Genomic DNA, 23,625 nt, shown 5'->3' with positions numbered 1-23,625 from the left:
GGAAGATGGAAATAAAACATGGCTATGTGACAAAGGGATGAATGGGGACAGTAGTTAGGAAAGGCTTTTTTTGTTGTTGTTATCCCTCCCCGACCTCCCCATTGTACCTCCCTTGCCCCCCCCCAACAGACCCCAGTATGTGGTGGATGCTCCCCTCCCTGTGTCCATGTGTTCTCACTGTTCAACACCTGCCTATAAGTGAGAATATGTGGTGTTTGATTTTCTGTTCTTGTGTCAGTTTGCTGAGAATTATGGTTTCCAGATTCATCCATGTCCCTACAAAGGACACAAACTCATCATTTTTTTGGCTGTATAGTATTCCATGGTGTATATTGTGCCACATTTTCCTTGTCCAGTCTATCATTGATGGGCATTTGGGTTGGTTCCAGGTTTTTGCTATTGTAAACAGTGCCGCTATGAACATACATGTGCATGTGTCTTTATAATAGAATGATTTATAATCGTTTGGGTATATAATGGGATTGCTGGGTCAAATGAAATTTTTATTTCTATGTCCTTGAGGAAGCGCCACACTGTCTTCCACAATGGTTGAACTAGTTTACACTCCCACCAGCAGTGTAAAAGTGTTCCTATTTCTCCACATCCTCTCCAGCATCTGTTGTCTCTAGATTTTTTTAATGATCGCCATTCTAATTGGTGTGAGGCGGTATCAATGTGGTTTTGATTTGCATTTCTCTAATAATCAGTGATGGTGAGCATTTTTTCATATGTTTGTTGGCCTCACATATGTCTTCTAAAGGCTTTTCTGAGAAAATGACATTTGAGCTAAGAATTAAGAGATAAGGAGGAATAATTTCTAGTGTGTTCCATAGCACTGTAGTGACTATAATTAACTATAACATACTGTATATTTCCAAATAGCTAGAAGAGATGGTGTTGGTGGTATAGTGGTAAGTATAGCGCCTGGCAAAATAGCCAGAAGAGAGGACTTCAAATGTTCTCACCACTAAGAAATAAATGTTTGAGGTGATGGATATGCTAATTACTCTAATTTGATCATTACACATTGTATACATGTATGAAAATATCACACCATACCCATAAATATGTGCAAAGAAAGGCAATGTTGCTGGAAGAGAGTGAGTAAAATAGAGTATTGGGGTGAAGCTGGAGAAGCAGATGAGACTGGAGAGGCAGGTGAGGTTGGGGAAGGCAGGTGAAGCTGGAGAGGCAGGTAGGCTAGGAAAGGCAGATGAGGCCAGAGATTCAGGTGAGGCTGGGAGAAGCTGGTGAGGTTGAGAGAGGCACGTGGAACTAGAGAAGCAGGTGAGACAGGCAAGTGAGGCTGGAGAGGCAGTTGAGTTTGGGAGAAGCAGGTGAGGTTAGGAGAAGCAGATGAGGCTGGAGAAGCAAATGAGGTTGGGAGAGGCAGGTGAGGCTGGAAAGGTGGGTGAGGTTGAGAGATTTAGTGAGATTGGGCAAGGATGGAGAGGCAGGTGAGGTAGACAAGAAGGGCCAAATCATAAATTACCTTGTAAAGCCACAGTCAGGAGTTTCTGTTTTATTTTAATAGGAAGCCACTGCAGGATTTTAAGCAGGAAAGTAACTTAATTTAATCTACATTTTTATTTTATTTTATTTTTTTGAGATGTAGTCTCACTCTGTCACCCAGGCTGGAGTGCAATGGCACAGTCTCGGCTCACTGCAACCTCTGCTTCAGGCTTCAAGCGATTCTCCTGCCTCAGCCTCCCACATAGCTGGGACTACAGGCACATGCCACCACACCTGGCTAATTTTTGTATTTTTAGTAGAGACGGAGTTTCACTATGTTGGCCAGGCTGGTCTCAAACTCCTGACCTTGTGATCCACCCGCCTCACCCTCTCAAAGTGAAGGGATTACAGGTGTGAGCCACCGCACCCAGCCCCTTGATCTGTTTTTAAATGTTCACTCTAGATCTGCAGAGATCTTGGAAGACCTCTTTAAAATTAACACAGGCAGTAATACACCAAGAGCATTAAAGATACCAACCAATACAATGCAAGTCCTAGAATGTAAAAATGGTCTTTTAATTTCAAGGCCAATATTATCATTACATGTGTCTGTCCCTACCCACCCTATTCCTCAAAATAAATACTCAACGGAGATCTCAATAGTGTTTTTAATCACTTCTGCATTCTACTGAGTTTACCAAGTGGCATAGGAATATTTACACTCAATTCCTTCCCAAAATGGTTTTCCATAGAGAACTGTAAATGAAAGACTTCATTATAAGTATTTCTGCTTCTACTGTAGCCTTTTTTTTTTTTAATCTTTGGAAAACCATGCTCTTCCTGCAATTACAATTTGCATTTTAATAATACAGATGAGAAAAGGCTAATATTTCAGTTTTGGCTTCAGCAGATAAAACTGGGAAAAAAAAAAAAAAAAAAAAAAAAAAACAGGACACTATCAGACACTCGGGGATGTGAAATAGAAATTACCCAGCCCCAGACCGGGTATCCTTCTGCTTATTACAGGCCAGCTCTGGGGAGCTCCCTCACCATGAATGATTTTTCTTTCTTAGCTTAAAAGAGAAGTGGAGGAATAAGTGATTTCTACTGTCTGTCTCTATGGCAACTAGTACCCTAATTTCACCTCTTAGATGGAAATTACACCTATTCACTGAATAGCTTTCAGTCCCCATTTTTATGATGAAAAAATTGATTTCATGAAAAGTGAGATACAGGTAATAGGTAAACTTTTCCCCTAGCAAACATGAAGTATAGTTTATAAAAGGTATGGTCATTCATAAGCAGCACACATCCTGTGGAACTTTTTCTTTTTCATTTATAGAATGTTTATCTCAAATGTCTTTCTTCTAGTTGTATTTTAATGACAAAATATTATTCTTTTCTTCCTTAAGGTTTATTTTATTCAATTATAAAATTAGTTGGGTTCACTATAGTTTAGTGAATACAGAAAAAATATAGAAAAGTATAAACAAGAAAATAAAATTCACTCTCATATAAAAACAATCACTATTAATAACCTGCTAGCATTTTAGGTGCATATACATAGATGTAATTTAAATCCTATTGCAAATTTTCTATAGAACATTGTAAGGACTTCTCCATATCATTAAGTATTCTTCTAACACATGATTTTAATATCTTCAAAGGAATCTATAATATAGATTATTATATTTCACTTAGCTAATCTTTCTATGTTGATATTATTAACATAAATCTCTCTATTGGCTTAGAATAAATCCAAGAAAAGGAACTCTATAGATCAAATTAATAAGTATTTTAAATTGTATTGCCAATTGTTTCTCCAAGAAATATTATAACACTTTATTTTTCCACTAGAGGTAGATGAATGAGAGTATCCATTTCCTTAAATTCTTGATCAGAAGTACTATTTTTAAAGAGAAAAAAAATGTCAATTTAATGGTGAGGGGAATATCTTACTACATTTTCTTAATTTCTAATTAAAAGCTTATTTTAAGGTTAAATGTTCTTAATTTTTCATTGTTATTGGGTCGGGGGGCAAGTGAATTTCCTGTTTACCTCTGTAGAGGACTATTGGTTGTCCCTTAATATACATTCTCCCCTTATTTCTTAGTAATAGAAGAGACAAGATTTAGCATATAGCCCCTTGAAATGATATTTTCCTTTCTTTTTGCAACTAAGTGCGGTTATGTGTCAACTCCAAGCTGATGAAATATAAGCAAACATGATCTATTCTATTTCAGAGAAATGTCCTTAAAGGAAAAAACTATGTCTTCCTTCTTTTCATCATTTCTGATGGTTGGAATGCAAATATTGTGGCTGGAGCTCAGCACCCATTTCAGACCATGAGGATAAGGGGTACATTCTAGGGATTAGCTGAGAAATATAGATTCCAGATAAATTTTGTCTCAACCATCATAAGGCAGCACTGAGACATGTTTAATTCTCACAGGTACACAATTAAATGGTTATATTGCAGTCTAAAGCCATTTAGATGATGGATGTACCAATTCTGAGGGTTTGTTTAATAATTCATTTTTTGCTGAAGCAGAGCTTTTCCACTGATAACTTGTGGAGCTCCAGGTTCAAGCCATTTTCTCAGAGGTCTCCACTGAGACTTAGCGGAAGCTGAATGGGCCAGCTCTGCATGCTACCTCCAATCCATGTTTCAAAGGTGGTCACTCTGTGTTATTCATTGGAGTTCCACAAAAGAGTCCCTGCTATTTGTGATTTCACACACACACAGATAAAAAATATGGAGTCGCAATTTCCTACCAGATCATAAGCAGCCAGCATCTTTTTCTGCACATCTGGAATTGCACCCAGAGGCTCCAGGTAAGGAAAGCTGTCTTTCATCACAAGTGAGACTGAAGGAGTATTGTCACTGGTGATGAGCCGAGATGACAGTGTTAATAGGCACTGCTTCAGACTAGCAACTGGAGGGAGTCCACATAGTTCCTTAATAGACACGATTGCATTCTGTGAGGGAGAAACATGGAATCACACTTCTGACCACCTGACACATCACCCCCAGTACTCCCAGGTTTACAGAAAAGTATATTCATTTTTAAAGGATAGTATAGAGAGCTAATTCATGATTACACTTCATCTTTCTCAGTTTTTAGCAGTCACCACAAACATGCCATGAAAGCAAAGCAGATTGGGACCCGAGGCCACGAAGTGCTTTTCAAAGCAGAGCACTAGGGTATTCACACAACTAAGTACTGGCTGATCATGAATGTCATGTTTTACTTGTATCATGGTGATCAGGAAAACATAAAGCCAGGGGTTGTATACTAGAATGCATTTCGCTTGGGCTTTTTCCCTCAAGGTAGCAGGATGCTACTGCTTACCACCCTCCATCTGACTAATCAATGGCATTCCTTTGTCACATCATCAGAAAGGCACCTGCCTGACAGACACACACACATGTAGAGGTACAGTTGCCCATGTTAGTCTTCAAAAAATTCATTTGAAATAGAAATCATGACTATTTTACATTTTACCAGCAGTGAACAGTACCTAACTTAGTGTGTCTCATGAATTTCATAACAATGATCACCTTCATTTTTCTACTGATTAGACTCCAAATAATCCTTAACCCCAAAGACTTTATGTTAAGATAATATGAACTATCAATGCTACCTGGATACACTTTATAACCAACTCTCCTTTTATATAATATAAAATATGCAAAGTACATATTTCAAGAATTATATAAAGTATGTAAAGTCTAATCTATAAAGTTAAGTGTAGAAATGATTTATAACTAATTAACATAGGGATTTATAATAGTACTAGAATTATTTCAGAAAAAGTGACATAGAATATGCTGACACTTGGACTCTATTTTTTAAATGGTGGCTAAGGCAATCCACCACAAGTATTTAACTGTGTCATGGGTTTGTGGTTCTGCATCACTTGAATGATAATGGTCATAGATTTTGGTACTAGGAAATCCTAGATTTATTTTCTTTAATTTTTAACTTTTGTAGGTACATAGTTGATATATATTTACGGGGTACATGAGATGTTTTGATACAAGCATGCAATGTGAAATAAGCACATCATGAAGAATGGGGTATGCATCCCCTCAAGTATTTGTCCATTGAGTTGCAAACAATCCAGTTAGACTCTTTAAGTTATTCTAAAATGTACAGTTATTATTAACTACAGTGACCCTGTTGTTCTATTAAATACTGCAGTCCTGGATTAAAAGGCTAACATGGCTATTTGTTAACTTACAATATTTGAGAAATGCATTAGCCTTTTCAAGTTTATTCTCTATATTGAAAACAGGGTTTTTTGGCAAGGATTATTATAAACACATCAGCTAAAGAAAAAAATAAATTGAATTGAATAATATTCACTTTGCACTTTGCAGGTACTCAGTAAATATCTGTTGTTGCTTGCGTCTCAATAACGCTAGCCTAGTAAGTATATTAAGTAGGTTTTATTTTTAAGTTTACAACTGTCTCAGATTATAATCTGCATTAATGAAGGCAAGTAAACTTAACATTGAATTTCTAATTGTTGAGGCTAGGCAATTTCCATATACTCTATGGAATTTTACTCTCATAATAATTTTGTGATAAGTGTAACTAGTTTTCTTACCTTATGGAGCATATTAATGATCAGAGACCCGAAATAATTTGCTCAAGATAGCACAGGAGTAGATTTGATCCAGAACCTATGTTCTTCCAATTAAATCACATTTCTAATACAAGGTCAAATATTTTTTCAACAAGTTTGAGTGCTGATTTTTTTGTTTAGTTTTACTTGTTCTTATGGGGAGTAATTTATTATTGTTGTCATTATGCGAAATTTAAAACTAAAAAATAACCTAATAGGCATCACACTTGTTTTATATGACTTCAAATTCTCTTTCATGTTCATATCTGCAAATATTATGTACACTGATAATTAGTATGTGTGTTTGTATACATTTTGTATATATTACACACATATATTGTGCATTCTACTTTACTCCCATTGTTTCAGATGCACATTTCCATATATCAATTCTGTTTTGTACTAGAATATATGCATGGATATACAGCATTTTGCTACATCTTAGTTCAGTCCAAAGTTAACCTAGCATTCACAATTAGAAACATAAAATATATCTGTTTTATCACAGACAATACTGAACTTAGTTCAATGGTACACAGATTTACACATCTTTCTTTTCTTATTTTGAGAGAGGGTCTTGCTCTGTTGTTGCCCAGACTGGAGGGCACTGGTGCAATCACAGCTCATTGCATCCTTGACCTCCCAGGCTCAAGTAATCCTCCCACTTCAGCCTCCTGGGTAGCTAGGACTACAAGTGTGTACCACCACACCTGGCTAATTTTTGTGTGTTTTTTTTCAGTGAGACAGGGTTTCACCATGTTTCCCAGGCTGGCCTCGAACTCCTGGCCTCAAGTGATCCAACTGCCTCAGCCTCCCAAAGTGCTGGGATTACATGCGTGATCCACTGCACTCAGACTTAAACAATCTTTCTGGAAAAATTTTGCAATTCAGATAATTAATAAAACATTAGAAGGGTAGGAATAAGCAGGGAAGGGAAGGAGAGTGTGGGATTTTTCTCCTACCTGCATATTTTCTCTCATATCTATGGCTTCTCGTAATGGATGAACTGCTATTTTAAAGATGTCATCAATGGTTTTAAGACCGATATTCCTGAGCATAGTATATTCCCGAACTTTCTTCCCCATTCTCACTGAAAGACTGCGCTTCTGTGCCTTTCCTCCTCCACTTCGATTAGTTATTGCTATGTGGACGAAAAGGGTTACATGTTCCATGATGTCACCCACAAAAGAGCGCAGGGGAACATGCCGATATCCGGGCTGCAGACATTCAAATGGTATCGTGTATTGCCCTATAAACTCATCCCCAATGTAGTCATCATCCAGAACAACAAAACGGATCATGGCCAGCTCAGGTAGGTTTACTTGGAACTCAAAAGTTTCATCAAAAATAGGATTATCACTGTTTTGCTGTACAGTTTTAGTTCTTTGTTCTGAACAATCCGCTGGAATTCCATGTATTTCTACACAAACATAGGGATCTATGACATCCCCTTTGGCACAAGCTCCCTTGGGCTTTGGGAAATTCTGACCACTGATGATCTTGATATGAAGAGCTAGAGGAGACACCCCAGGTACAATGCCCTTTGTATTTGCACTGAAGTAAGAAACTTCATCTCGCATGATAGACGGCCTTAGAACATAACCACATCCCCCATTTTGAAGAAACCAGCCCGTGTGAAGGTCCATCATTGGACCCGGAGTCTGAAAATTCATTGCTACAATCTGACAGCCACAATTCCAAAAGTCCTGTGGATTCAAGTTACTGGAATCGATCCTCATGGCACTTGGATAGATTCTTGATAAGAACTTCTTATTATAATTAACAAAATCCTCTGGGTACTCATTTGCAATGCGGCTGGCCTCTGTTTCACTAAATGAACAAATTTCCCAATAGTTTTGGCTTTTCATAGATAGTTCGAAATCCCTGTACTGAACAGATTTACAAATAGATACCAAATCAGAGAGCTCCCTACAGAGCCGGATTTGTTTCTGCTCACCATTGTAATCTACTGACATCCTTCGAGACATTTCGGCTTCTTCATCTTCATCTGTTACTTCTCCTTCTAACACATCTGGATCAGAAGGCAACTTCTTTCCTTTGACAATGATCATTCTTTTTAATTTTTCTGGTGATGGGAGGTAGGATTCTGACAGCAAAGGTGCTTCGGTATACAGTTTATTGCCAAAGACCTTTTTCATCTGTTGAACCATTACCTTCTGCTGCGGCAGGGAGCAGTGATTTCCTAAACAAAGAATGAGTGGGTATTCAGAAGCAATGAAGGCAAATTTATTTATTACCTCTATGACACTTCGAAAGGAGACATGTGTTGTCATGTTGTTTCGATTACAAAGGATTGGTTCATTATCTGAACCATCGCTTACATCAAGTTCAATGCTTCGACAGCCCATTTTCAAAGCTCTCACATACCCATTGATGTCAGCTGGTCCCCTGAACTGGTCTTCTATTAAATAGGTGTTATGAGAGGCATTGATATAGTAGTGAGATAATGGCTGGGTCATATCTTGGGCAACCTTTTTTTGCTCAGGATCAAAAATGTCACATTCTGATGACAATAAATACTGGGTAAATCCATCAATTGCAAGAAACCCTTTTTGGCGTCCCTCTTCAGACAGTTCATATCTCTTTATGATATCTAAGCATATATCCTCAGTGATATGAGTGACTCCTTGTTCAGCTTCTAAAAAGAGCATAAGATCATTGGCATCCAGATATTCTTTGTTTTTAGATATCTGCACAAGTAAGAAATACACTTCTGGCCTGGTGCAAAGTTCACAAAAAGCTTCACAAAATTCCTCTTCGGTCACACGAGTGGTTAGTTTTTCTTTGCTCTTCTGGATTTCTTTAAACTTTAACCTGATCTTGGCTTCCTTCAGAGTAGGGTTCAGTTGTTTTATTAACTCTACAGAGGTGTCTTCCAACATAATCCCATTCCCATCAACATCTGCTGCTTGAAACACTGTTTTCAACCACATAAACCGTGGAGTGTTCTGGTTGCCCTCCATAAAATCAAGAGGCTGCTTACTTCGAGAAACCAGGTACCGTAACCCAGACACCCAGATGTTTGCCACATCTGCTGAATTGGCAACTAGATCCAGAGACTCATAGTTTTCCCCATGGAGTATGGAAAAGGCACAGTCCTCACAGATCTGGTCAGCAAGGCCATTGTTTCTAAATGTCTCCGTATTTTTCCCCAGTCTGATCTCTTTTATGGCAGAAATATCAAGCTTAGCTTTCTCGAGGTCTTTCTTAGAAGGTTCCCAGCGAAGAGCTTGGAGGTCTGGGTCCAGAGTGAAAAAACGGTTGTAAATGCGAGAATTTGGCCGGACTTTCTTCAGCTCACAGCCAGCTTGCATGAAGCTGATGCAGTCATTTGCACTGCTAATTTTCTTTTCCGATGGCATGCTGCTGAAAGACACGGTTTTCTTTCTTCCACCACACTTTTGGTTTGAAGGATCCTGTAAAATAATTTGAAAAGAATAAATCAATTTCCTTTAGAAAACAGACAAATTCAGTAACACTCTATGAAATCTTCGAACTTCAATTCACATATTGTGATTATTTGAACAGAAGCTAGCCTAAAATTTACCTTTTCACTCTTTCAGAAATGAGAAATTGCTAAGAAAGTTGAAATTATCGGGTTCAGAAAAAAACTTATTTTTCAAGTGTCTGTGCGGTCTTTGAAATAACATCAAGTTTTGTTGTTGTTGTTGTTGTTGTTGTTGAGATGGAATTTCACTCTTGTTACCCAGGCTGGAGTGCAATGGCGCGATCTCAGTTCACCGCAACCTCCGCCTCCTGGGATCAGGCAATTCTCCTGCCTCAACCTCCTGAGTAGCTGGGATTACAGGCACGCACCACCATGCCCAGCTAATGTTTTGTATTTTTAGTAGAGACGGGATTTCACCATGTTGACCAGGATGGTCTTGATCTCTTGACTTCGTGATCCACCCGCCTCGGCCTCCGAAAGTGCTGGGATTACAGGCTTGAGCCACCGCACCCAGCAACATCAAGTATCAAGTACAAATCACTCTAATTTGTTCATTAAAGTAGATTTCTTAGGAACCTCATGCTGGTGCCTCAACTATCTAGCTCAACTCCCAACAGATATGTAAAAGAAATAAAGCTGTATTTCTTTTTAAAGGTTTCCTCATTTATACTTTACAACCTTTTAAAGAGGTCTCTCTTAAAGTTGATTTAAATAAAAGGTTTTACCTGAACATACTTTGTATCACAAAGTACTTAACAGTTTAACTAGAAATCACTTTCTTTTTCTCAAACTATTTTGAAGTGTCTTGAAAGTCCAATTGAGAGCTAACAATAGCCAGTCGTTCTCATTTGAGCCCACCTTCAGACTGAGGTAAACTATTCGAATTAACATTATAGGAATTCACACCTGCATTTCAGTGTAATGTTATTAGCAGGCAGCACTTAAACCAAACAGAATTATGAATGGCTCTACTAACTTTTTAAGGTTCTTCCAATATAAGTTAAATTTCAAAGCCCTTTGTCAGAGATTTTACAGGGAACACTTGCACCTTGCAAATGCCATTTCTGGAAGTATTTTTGGATCGTAGTGTTATAGAATCCCAGTTTCCTCAGCCCATTTCACCCTTCTGTGACCAACAGGGCATCAAACTTCATCCGTTCAGATGAGGGTATCTTAAGCAGGTTTATTATTTTTTTGAGGCTGTTTCCTTCTTGATTCATGTAGGCCCTCTCACCCATCATCCTTCCTAAAGTACAGTTCCAGTCCTCCGAATACTCACAAAATGATAGATTTCACTTCACTCTTGGACTGTCCACTGTGTCTATCATTCTCAATTCATTTATACTGAATATCTGACTGATGTCACTTAAATTGGATATTTCTTTATACAAGTCTCTGTTCTGACCACAGACTCAATTAATGATGCTTCCCAACCACATCCCAATTCACATGACTGTACCAGGAACAAATTTTCCAAAAGCACAGTAATGCACGTTTACCATGCCCAGTTTTATAAGCATACCAAAGAGTTAGCAAAACGCAGAGTGCAAAGTACCTTGTTTGTCCTTGGAGCAAAAATAACTTTTTTTTTTGAGTCAGAATCTTGCTTTGTCACCCAGGCTGGAGTGCAGTGGCATGATCTCAGTGCACTGCAATCTCCACCTCAAAAGTTCAAGTGATTCTCCTGTCTCAGCCTCCTGAGTAGCTGGGATTACAGGCACATGCCACCATGTTCTTGAGTTGTAATTATTCCACTCCCTAAATATATGACCTCGAGGGAGTCATTTAACCTCTCTCAATCTTAATTTCTGATAGGAATTAGTAATATTTTTATATAACAAGGTGTCATTGTGATACTCAAAAGAGAAAATGTGTGTGACAATTTTTATAAACTGTAAGTGCTTGGAAGGTTATGCTTTTCACAGGAAGAGGAACATTGCCTTATACACCCAGTAACTGTAGGACTATGAGTAGGTACTGAACAGGATATTGGGTGTTATACAGAAGTTAATTAATTCCTGACTTCTCAACATTTCAGACAAATCTTCAGTGATAAATTGAAAATATTTTTAAAACAACCACATGAGATTACTATTTCAAATACTGAAAAGTATAACCAAAGTAGTCTGAGCCGTATCCTTCATTGGAAATCTTTTAATACAGGGTAGAATATCTTCTCTGGGGCTTCAATTCATTGGTCCTACCTATAATAAGCCTGCCTATCCTATGATTCAGAAAAGAAAAGACAAGATAATTTATTATTCAATTGACTAAAACCCTGCCTATGAAAAAGAAACAAAATTTGCTTTAGTTATGAGATGTTGCTGGGATGATTCATTAACTCCAATATATATCAGATCTTCAAGTGGCAAAGATATAAATTACCCAATTTAGATTACAGAATATTGCCTGTTGGTGCCCTGGCATTTAACAATTTAGCTCCTGCTTTTACAGAGTTGCTATTTTTAATTATCCCATAGTGGTCAATTTCCTCATCCTTAAGTTAAAAAAAATCTATAAATCTTCAGCTATTTATACACAGATGCTCTATTAGAACACATTTAAATTTGTCACAACCCACATGCTCAGAAATATCAGATGTTTGTGTGTATTTTTCCACACCATCAAGGCAGGCACCTAATGACATTGCTGAGACGAGATTAATCTACCAGGTAAAATAAAGATGAAAACTGTGAATTGTGATGGTAAATGAGACTGTGACTCAGCTTTTAAAGCTAACCATTTGACTTGCCTTTTAAGCTAATGAGAGCTTTCACATTAAAAATGATTTGTATATAAGCAGCTATGTTCCAAATAGAATTGCTGTCAGCAGAGTGATAAAATCTCTAATAGTTTCTGACAAATATTAAATGGGAAATTAATGCTACTCTAAATGGATGTATATGGTTCCTATACCCCAAGTATGATATTACATTAGCCTTATCTACAGTCTATTGCTCTGCTACTTGAGCCACTGTTTATTTGTAAGAACAAAACCACTCTTGTCAGAATAGCTTTCTCTTATAAGGCTCTCCTCTGCAATATCTCCTTAAGTCAAGACATTCCCTCCTAGAATGACGAGCCTTCAAGAAATATATGTTTTATATCTAGCCTGCAAAAGAATCCACCTGCCTCATAATGCTTATTTCTTGCTTTGACCTACAATTCCTACATGATTATAAAACTTATATCAAAATCCCACCTAAAACTTGGAACCAGTCAAAAGATATGATTCTTAGGTTCTCATCTCACAAAGGACAGAATCCAAAGTCATTACAAGTCTCCAAATGAGCTAAAACTTGGCCAGAGCGTGTGTGAACGAATAATTAGCTTGTCTGGTGATGACTACAGCCAAGATTATGTACATTCAAAATACACTGGAAAAGGTCCAGGACTCTGATATTTCTCCAGGTTGGGAGGAGGGGAGATGGAAATGGTGTTTCAGTGGACAGGAAGGATGGACAACTCCAAATCTCCTTCTAATCTTCTTCACCACCAGAGTCCTACACCCCTATATCTGTATTCCCTCAAGAAGATCTTGGCAAATTGGTGGTGGGAAAGAAGGACTATTAAGGTAAACAAACGAGAAAAAGTTGAAGGTTGGGTATCAGTTTTCCTTCTTGGTAAATACAAAAAATAATAATTATTATGACGATGATTGAATGAGAGTCAATTCAATTCACTATACACCTAACACAATTCAACTACATGCTTAAAAATGGTTAAACAGTAAACTTTATTTTATATATGTATTGGGAAGATGGGTACTTTTGGCACTTTCCAAAAGAAACCAAGTTTATTATCAGTTCAGGTGTGTTTCAGCCAATGTCTAGCCCATTAGAGTTAAATGATTCCAATGACCATAACGTCTTTCCAGGAGATTTTTATAAACTACAAGGTCTTTCAGTTTATTTCAAAGCTAACTCTCCTCACACAGTAATTAAAGCAAGAGGCTGAAGTACTAATATCCCCTCCATCTGACTCCTGCCCCACAACCAAAGTTTCTCCTAGAGCAGCTTACAACAAAAGCTTTAAATTTATTAGGATATATAGTGCTTTGTCATGCCTCTGTCCCCTAAATTAAAGCTTGACCTTATATTGTAGTAGAGGCCAAGAATTAGTCAGACATTGAACTCAATCTTTTCTACTTCCTAACATTCTATGCATCAGTCTCCAAATTATCATTTCTCAAGAAGGGAATCACATTTAAATAAGTAAAATTAAAAAAAAAAAACAAATTGGGTTTATATGGTCTCTGAACATTTCTAAATAATACTTCACACTTTGGATTACTGTCTTTTGAAATTAATCAATACCTTACAAAGGATTCAATCATCAGAATCAAGAAGAGTCTCATGAACTAGTAAAGCAACAGACAAATATTTTACCCTTTTGTTAAAACAACGCAAGACTGATTTATCTACGAGCACTGTTTCTAATATATTTCTATCATAAAGATAATTTCTATCTAATCTTATGCTATAAGGTCTGATTTCTAAACTTAGAAATCATTTCAAAGTAAAAGGGAAAATGGCCATATTTCTTTTTAATGTTTTAATTATTTTCTACAATATTGTTGCCTACCTGCTACTGTTAGGAATGATAGGATATCAATCATGATTAAATGAGACTCTTCACAACAGTAAAAGATTTTCAGCTTCCTTAATATATTTTATTAAACTAAAACTGGAAACAAAGTTCATATAAACCAAATTAACAAACATGTTTCCATAAATTTCCATTGACATTTGCTTTCCCTAAGCCCAGTAAGACTAGCTATACTGCAAGTTCCTTAACCAAAATAAAACAAACAAAATTATTTTTCTTAAAAGCTCATTGATAAGCCCCAAAACAACTCTACTTATTCAATGCAAGTTTTGGGTCTCAATCATTAAAATATTCAATTATTTCAATGTAATTTTAGGAAAAAGTATACTGAAATAGCACAAAAAATGTGAATGTACTTAATGCTTATACATTTTAAAATGGTTATGTACTTAAGTATACTTATACACTTAAAAATCATTAAATTGTAACTTTTATGTTATGTATATCTTAACACACAGGGGAAAAATGCATACTGAAGCATTATACGAAAATTTAAAAGTGAGTAAAGGAAATATCAAGCCCAAGCTTCCCTGTCTTTGACCTGATGAATATGTTTAAACATCTAATTATATCATCACATATATTTTTTGGTGTTTTGGCAAGTTGATTTTAAGCAAACAGTTCTAAAATGTTTCTTTGTTAGAACACATTTACACAACTCTAAAGACTAAAAATCAAAACACCAGTTGTCAAACTGTGATGAGAAGGAATCTTTGTTGCATAACACTAAACTCTAGCTACATGGTATAAGGGAAGGAAAGATTCATATTTCACAAGTGTTCTTAAGAAATTAGTAATAAAAATTTAATAGATTATACTAAAAGATAAGAATATAGGCACATGGGTTTGATTTTCACCATAGGGAACCTATCTCTCCTTATATACCACCTATAAACTATAAAAAGATGCTATTTATTCTGGTTTTGTGAAGTTCCAAGAAACCTGAGAAACAAAAATTTGGCTGATTCATGAAATTCACAAAGGATTGTAGACAACATACAGTCTAGAATCCAGATAAGCTCCAACCTTGGATACTGAGAGGCCTCTGGTCTTACTCTTCATTTATTCATTTGACAAACAAGAATAGGTACCTACTCTGTGATAGAGGCTAGCACATTACAGAGTTTACAGGAAACTGATAAGGCTTCATTTTTATCTTAGATTTATCACTCTTCATATGTGCTAAAGGGATTTGATATGGACAAAATTAAAGATGGTACAGTAGGTGACTCTTTCATTCAGCACTACAATAATGAGATGGTGACGGCCTGCAGTAGATTCCTAATAAAAAGGATGAAGAAGAGTGGGAAATATCAAGAAACATGAGGTGAAACAAGAACTTCTTGACTTGGTAGAGGAAGGCTTCTAGGTTTTTGGTTTGAGTGAGAAGTCAATGAAAATTTTACTAAATGAGATATGAAATATCAGGGGATGTGAAGTTGAAGCAGAAACTAAGTTTACTTTGGGCCATGGTGGATTTTAGATGACTATGGGCCATCTAGGTGAAGGTGTCCAGTGGAAAGTTGGATATATGAATCAAGCCTCCAGGGAGAAGTCTGGGCTGCAGTTTCAGTGTTGGAAATTATAGCTGTAAAGGGATAACCAGAACATTGAGCATAGTAGAGTCACCTATTAAACAAAAATATTTGGAGATGGGCTAAACCCAGAGAACACCAGAGGCAGGGCAGGAGAGAAGACCTAAAAGAAAAAAGAGCTGAGGGGCAAGAAAACCAGGATATGAGCTTTCACAGAAGCCAAGACTAAAAGAAAAGCGTGCTGGAAAATAAGATCTGAAGACAGCTTATTGAATTTAGCAGTTAAGCAGTTACTGATAACTTTGACAAGAGAATGTCTTATATTCCTTTTAAGATGCTGAGGATAGAAAAAGAACTGCGACCTAAACTGCAGCCATGAGAAGAGCTGAGAGTAAAGGGTTTCAGGGAAAGAACAAAAGTCTTGCAGTGGGAAAAAAAAGCCATGATGGCTACCATATACTAAGTGAGAGACAGAATGGCCCCAAATAAGACTGGAGCAACAGGCAGAGGCAGAGAGTGATATATCCAGGAGAGGGCTATCCTCAAAAATGCTGGCCCCACTCACCTGGATTGTGATCACAGAATGGAATTCAGTTCTGATGCATACACTTTGCCTTTCCAACAGGCCTATGCCCAAAATCACATCCATGTTTGGAAGTTAAGTAGTCTACAGAAAACCCATACCCATACACAAGGCCTAACTCTTCATACAAAATTCAAGGAAGTGGGGGAGATGGGATCATCACTATATCTGTTGCCTTCAAGTTTCAGAGAAGGAAAGTTTGCAACTGTATAATTGTACCATTAATTTCACATTAAAATTTCCCAAGTTATATTCCCATGGTCAACTCCAGTTACTTAATGCAAAGTCACAAACAGGTGATGCACTTATTTATGGTTAACACCATGTGACTTACTCAATGTCACTGTGTGATGCAATGGGAGTAGCAGTCCTAATAGCCACTATTGAGAAGTAGCTGAAGCATAACCCAAGCTTTGTAAACCATTGGCCTTCCCTAGTAGGTCCCTCATTGGTAAAAATCTGAACAGTTATTTTATGATCAATAAAGAAAGCATTTGCTCTCTACACCATCTTCTAAGTCAACAGGATTAAAGGCAAAGTGAAGTGTATGCATGCAAATATCTCTAGCCAAGTGAAGTTCTATGTCTGAATTTAACATTAAATTTCGTTTATAAAAGGTGACTCATTTATTAAAACACACTAAAGCCATTTCTTTAGGAAACCCACTCTGATATATATGCTGTGGTGGGGATGGGATACTAATTAAAAGATAGGCAGACAGCGACCCTCTCAATTTTGCACATCTTCTCTGAAATGACTCTCTTCACTTGAAAGCAAAAATAATTGATGTTCTATAGGCAAAGCTGGTGATAGAGTGCAGAGAAAAAAAAGAGTTCATTTCAGAGTGGGTAGTTAGTACCATTGATTTGTTTTGTTAAACAGAAGAATCTTCCACTGTGCTGTACCTCACTGCAATCATTTGCTCATTAGAACTCATTAAGAAGTGACACCCTAAATAAAAGTGATTATCTCAAGCTCTTCTTTGGCATAGTTTCCATCCAGTTAGGATTTTTCTGCAAGAATGATTCTTATTATACACATCCCATGTATTATTTCAAATACAACTTTCATTTACACAACGATTGACTGAGCCCCTACTCTGGGCTATGCATTGTACAAGTGATTTATTCTTTAAAAAATCATTAATCCCAACAGTAATGTTGTCTGGAATAAATTTTAATGTATGAATTTTTATAGCTAATTAAATCAGTAAATAAGGACAAAGTTCATCAAATTTAATAATTAGAGAAAAATATATGAAGAATGCTTCTAAATAAACAACAAAGAAACAGCTTTAAATAACATTAAAGATGTTCATGAGCCAAGCCCACAAAGGAGCATAAAAGGCTGATGAGGCATATTAAACAGAAGTACTACACTCCTTTGTGGTGTCAACTGCTTTCATGAAAAGGTCTTGTTTCTTACTTTAATCTTGCCAATCTCCTCTTGTATCCTTCACAGTCCACTGCTTCATATACAGTTATGAGGCACGTGAACTTCCATTTTTCTAGTCAGCAACATGGTCCTTTTCACTAATCCCACTGCTGCATGCAATGCATAGTTTTGTTAGTACTGTGCTTTAGCTGCGTCAATTTGAACAAAATGAGGGTGACAGCAATAAAGGTCATCTGACGATTTATTCAGTGGCCTCTGAGGAACGACTTGCGGCTATCAGTCCTGTCCCTCTAAGACAGATGTCTGCCTCACACTCAAAAAAACAATGCATTTAAAATTAATAGGTAGTCTGTGCAACTCTTAGCAGAGGTGCCAAGAACCAAGTGGGCTTGGAGACTGAGATACGATTCTGTCCTTCCTCAGGAGACTCCTGCACAGCAGGGCCCAGGAATCCTGGTGGAGCTTATGCCAGCACTGACTTTCTTGTTTCTGGTGTGAAGATTAATTGGATATTCTCTTTATGGAAAACAGGGTATAATGGCCCTTTAAAAGGAAAGTCAATGATGAAGACCATCTAAATGTATACTTTCAATACCTGCATTGCTAATATATCTCTTTCAAGGTATTGTTATAGAGATTAAATGTAATGCTCCAATTATTTCACAGGTATCAACATATATCTTGATGCTTAATTAGGGCATTCATCAGAAAATGATATGTAGTTAGGTAGGCTTTCAAATCAATGCATACTTTTCTATTTTATTCTAATTAATGTTGCACATTTACTCAAAATACTTTATCTGAAAAATTAAAATATCAACAGGAATAAAACATTATTAAATAGAGTTCATGTCATGAACATTCCTGACAAAATTCCCACCCTTTGTGTCCTATGTAGTGAGTTACAGAATCGTTTTTCCCTCGTTGTGCCTTTTCAGTTTTTAATGGTAATATTTACCCCCAACTATGACACACCAATATATTATTGACATTGATTTTAGTCACTTTGGAGTCCAAATATATTCTTTAGTCATCTAAATTTGAATTCAGCATATTGAAAACTGAAAAGGAAATTCCCAATGTGCTTCAATATTATGTGATTTTTGCCATTTATTATCATAGAGTGTTACTGGAGCTGAGTTTCAGAACAGATGTGATTTATAAAAATAAGAAAGTCATTTACAGTTATAGAGCTTAAGTGGAAATAAGAGACATAATCAGCATTTCTTCAGAGCATAAAGTGTTCATTAATGACATAGTCTGAAAAATAGTCAACTTCCAGGAATTTATGGTTTTCTGTGCAACATTTGGTAAGGACAAAACTCCACATTACATGCATCACTTAAAAATTTCACTAAAGGGCATTTAAAATATATAACTACTAGAGGTATTTCTTAAAAATGAAATCAATTCTATTGTACTGTACAGTAATATACACATGTAGGTTTTTCATACAAAAAATCTGTAGAAGATTTAAAAACAGTAAATTTACTTTTTGAAAACATTTTATAAATGTATGTAACTTGGGACAAGGAGATTAAATTTTAGTTTTTAAAAAAACCTAATTTTATTCAAACTTAAGAAATAATACATTAATAGTCTGAACTGACCTTTCTCTAGATTTGTAGAAGTCTAGTCTACCACTTAATAAATTGGCATATATATTAACAAATGGACTCCTCCTTGCATTTGTATTAAGTCTGTATTGTAAAACTGACATTTAAATTATTTTGAACTGGCTAATTGAATATTTCTTTTGCAACAAACCCCGTAAAGCCATCTCTGAGTGCTCCACAATACTGATCCCAGAACCACATATAAAATAGAATGTCAATTATCTTGACCCAATGCTATGTGCAAACACATCCTTAATATTTTCTCTCTTGTGACAATAATAGAATATGCCCTTTGGGATTAGTTATCGTAGAGATATAGAAGCTTTGGCTCAAATAGCCAACTTGGCTTGAATGTCAAGATGAATCTGATTAAAGGTTTTAAGTTTTACCCATATTTCCGGAATAGGTTAGAACTATCTAACACTTTAATCCTTATTGCATTACATCTGATTAACTGAACATCGGCATCTGCTCATGTTCAAGGAACAGATGGCAGATCTCAGAGAATGAATATTCTCAGCTCAGGGACCCCTTTAAGGTGAACTCTCCCTCACCCCCATTCATACCCAGTGAAGGCTCCATGGTCAAAATGAAAACAAATTTATTCTCTTAACTTAGAAAAATGTAAAAAAATAAAAACTATGCTTACATAGTGTTTATTTGACATAATAAAACTCAAAGTCCATAACTATTGTACTGATAGAAATTACTGAACTAATTAAATTCCTTCTCTCCAAACTAAAGTATTGGATTAGAGATTAATAAATTTTACCACCATTACTACTTACTTGCATGACTTTTTGCAAAGCAAATTTCTACATCTATAATTTTTATTTGTCAAAAAAAATATATAACTCCTAGTCTAATTCTTAAGGCTATGTCAAGGAAAAAAGGAAATAAAACACACTAAAGCACTCTGTAAAACATAGACCACAATCTGATAAAATTCCAGAAAAGTGCATTATATATCTATCTTTTCATTAAAATAAGTAAAATATGGCAATGTATTAAAGAAATATATTCTTCAAAAAGTCAAGTTTATTCCAGGAATGTAGGAATGAGTCAATCTGAGGCAGTCCATCAATGTAATGTAACAAGTAAATAGATTAAAAGAGAAAAACAATTGATCATAACTAAAACTATCCCAAAGACATCTGACAAACTACAGTATCGATTCACAACAAAGCTCTCAGTAAACTGAGATGAGAAGAAAGCTTCCTTAACATAATCAAAACCATTTCAGAATCCTAAAGGAAACATTTTACCAACTGGTGAAGATTTAGAAGCATTCTCATAAAAATCAAAAAGAAAAAAAAGGCCTACTATTTATATACTTTATATATTTGATATAATTTTGGATGGTTAAGCCAAAGTAATAAGGTGAAGATAAGAAATTAAGTGTACAATATTGTAAAGAAAGTGACAGATCATTATTACTTGCAGAAAATATAACTATTTACCTAGAAAATCCCAAAAGATTAAATGAAAAAAATTCTTAGAACTAGTAAAAGTGATAGTGGCAAAATACAATATAAATATAGAAAACTTAATAGCTACCTTATATGCCAACCTGTTTCTAAACATAATGGTAGAGGTGAATGGGGATGAGAATCCCATTCAGATTAGTAATTAAGATTATAAACAAGTCAAGAATAAACTTAATAAATTGTGTGCAAAACTTATATATAGAATTTTATTTCCCTTAAAGTTGAAAGGGAAAAATTAAATAAATAAAAACATTTAAAATTACCAAAAATATACTATTGACAAAATTCAAACTCTTCTGTAGTCAGCAGACAAATACAATAAAATTATAATGAAAAGCCCAATGGGATAGTTTCAGTTGATGCAGTTGTAAGAGGCATTTTAAATAACAAAGGAAACAATACATTATTCAATTATTACTGTTAACAAATTCACTATTCACTTGAACAAAAAAACTAGATTTCTGCTTCATGTCAAACAAAAAGTAATTTTAAATAGATTAAATATTGAATAAGACACAGAAATAACAGGAAAAACTATAAGAGTGTATTTGTATAGTTTTGGGTGGGGAAGGTCTTTTCTAAACAAATATATCAAGGCCAGAAAGCATAGAGGAAAAGACTGATAGATGTGACCATATAGAAACTTCAAACTGTATTGAATTATTTTTTTTTAATTCAAACTAGAAAACATTTGTCATGTGTTCCTTAATTTATAAAAATTATTCACAAACTATTTTGGAAAAGACAAATTCACAAAATTATACAATTGTTTAGAAAATATATAAAAAAGATGTTCAAACAAATAATTATACATTATGTATATATACACAAAGGTATACACAAATAAAATGACTATTTTGCCTATCAGGTTATTAAAGTTTAAAAAAAGTGAGATTGTAGGGAAATGAAAATTTTATACAATGGTATGTTGAATATAAACTTGTACAACTTTTCTGGAAGGTAATGTAAAAACATGTTTTAAAACATTAAAAATGCATCTACTTTGATCCAGCAATTTAATTTTTAGGAATTTAAAGAAATCTGAAGGAAATACTTGAGTAAATGAGCAAAGATATAAGTAAGAGGTGGTTCACTGCCATGCTGCTGATATTTTAAAAAGAATAAACTAATGAACTAAACATCCATTCCCAGTAAGGACTGGCAAAATAAATTATGGTACATTTCATGTAACAGGATGCTATACAGACCTTATAATGGGTGATGCAGACCTATAAATCTTAAAATGCATGGGGTTTGTGTGGGGGTGGGGTGTACTTAAAAAGCAGATAACAGAAGAGTACTTATAGTATAATGTGAGAGCTCACCATTTACCTATGACAAGTCTGGAAGAATATATTCCAATTAATGATAGTGGTTATCTCTAGGGAAAGGGAGCAAAATTATGGAATTTTCTTTCTCTGTATTGCTCAATTATTTAAAAGTAACATATATTAGCATATATTATGAGAAAACATATTAATGACATTTCCATATTAAAGACAATAAAAAAGCATTAGTCCTATAATTACCTCATTATCAGAAAGATACTTTGTAGAAATTAATGACATCCATCTTTTTTAAACTTTTTGAGTCATAACTAAAATGGTTAAAATTTCAAAGAGACCAGGAGTTCAAGGAGTTTCAATAAGCCCTTTTGATATTATTTTTATTAAAATAATTACACTGATATTATTTTAAATACAATTTTTTAAATATTTATTATTCTTGGGAATGGTAAATGTACCTCTAATACAATATGGAAAAATAGCCCTTAAATATCATATTTGGAAATTATTTTAGTATCTTACATCTTAGAACTAATATTGGTTAGCTATCCTATGGTGAAAAGAATGTCCAAAGCACAATTCAGTTTTATAATGTATCTGTAAAATTAGTCTCAAATATTTAAACAGTCAATTTCAATGCCAATGTATAGTATATCTTCTCTTAAATCAAACTTTTTCTGTCTCGAAGGTTTGAGAGTAAATGTAAGCATATGAATGTTCCCAGAGAAGGAAAAGAAGTTTAAACTTGAGATTTCCTTACTAGATGTTTAAATCAATTTGATTTCAATTAAATGCACTCCACTTATAATGAGATTCAAATCTGCTATATTAAATAAGGATTTAAGTATATCCCAAAATATTGGGCTCAGCAAGAATTCCATATAGGTTAAAAGGTCTTTTATCTTTCAGAGCATACATACTATTAATAATTGAAAATTTTTCAACCACAATCATCAAATAGAAAATATGTAGCCTTAAAAGATTTCCATCAGGTGAATTTGGCCTATCCCTCTATTTTCATGTCTAGACATGTAGCTACAAATTTGCCTTTGCATTCTGTCCTCCTAACACACTCCCAAATCTTCAGAAAATATATGGTAGTTCACCAAAAAGTCTTTCATTGTCTTCTAACCCACATTCCTTTATTTCTTCCTTAATGAAGGGTCCTTACTGAACTCAGGTAATCTCACTCCACAAAATAATTTCTGCCCATCTCTGCCACTTGAAACACTCTTCTGCTAATCATACTTAATTCCACATTTAACATGGGAAATCTCAGGACATTCAACTAATGAATGCAATATTCCACCCAGAATGTTACTTAAAATGGCAGATATTTTCTGAATCATTTTTGTACTCTCAGGAAAAATATGGTTGTCAACATATTTAAAAAAACTAAATTTGCTCAATTACCACCAGGCTTATTGCCTCCTGAGAATATCTGCAGCATGAGAATATAATTACAAGTAATAAAAAACGGCAACTAAAACAAAAAATGTTCTCAGCCCATGTAAATCTGAGCCAAATTCAGGTGAAATATTAATACTCAGTTCTGGTACATA

At 35.2% G+C, this 23,625-nt stretch overlaps 1 protein-coding gene across 2 annotated transcripts in view; it reads right to left on the bottom strand.

The window, feature by feature from the left end:
- Positions 1–23,625, bottom strand: part of PLCL1 (phospholipase C like 1 (inactive)) — a 351,809-nt gene that overhangs the window by 51,987 nt on the left and 276,197 nt on the right. For both annotated transcript variants that reach the window (XM_017545179.2, XM_017545178.2), the window contains exons 2-3: positions 7,047–9,521; positions 4,228–4,431 (exon numbers count right to left, since the gene is read on the bottom strand). In XM_017545179.2, coding sequence (XP_017400668.1) covers positions 4,228–4,431; positions 7,047–9,521 — 2,679 coding nt within the window. The remainder of the gene's footprint in view (positions 1–4,227; positions 4,432–7,046; positions 9,522–23,625) is intronic.

The sequence above is a fragment of the Cebus imitator genome, unplaced genomic scaffold (assembly GCF_001604975.1).
Source record: "Cebus imitator isolate Cc_AM_T3 unplaced genomic scaffold, Cebus_imitator-1.0 Scaffold178, whole genome shotgun sequence".
Lineage (NCBI taxonomy): Eukaryota > Metazoa > Chordata > Mammalia > Primates > Cebidae > Cebus > Cebus imitator.
The sequence above is the reverse complement of the archived record's forward strand: the minus strand, read 5'-3'. Positions and strand labels throughout refer to the sequence as shown.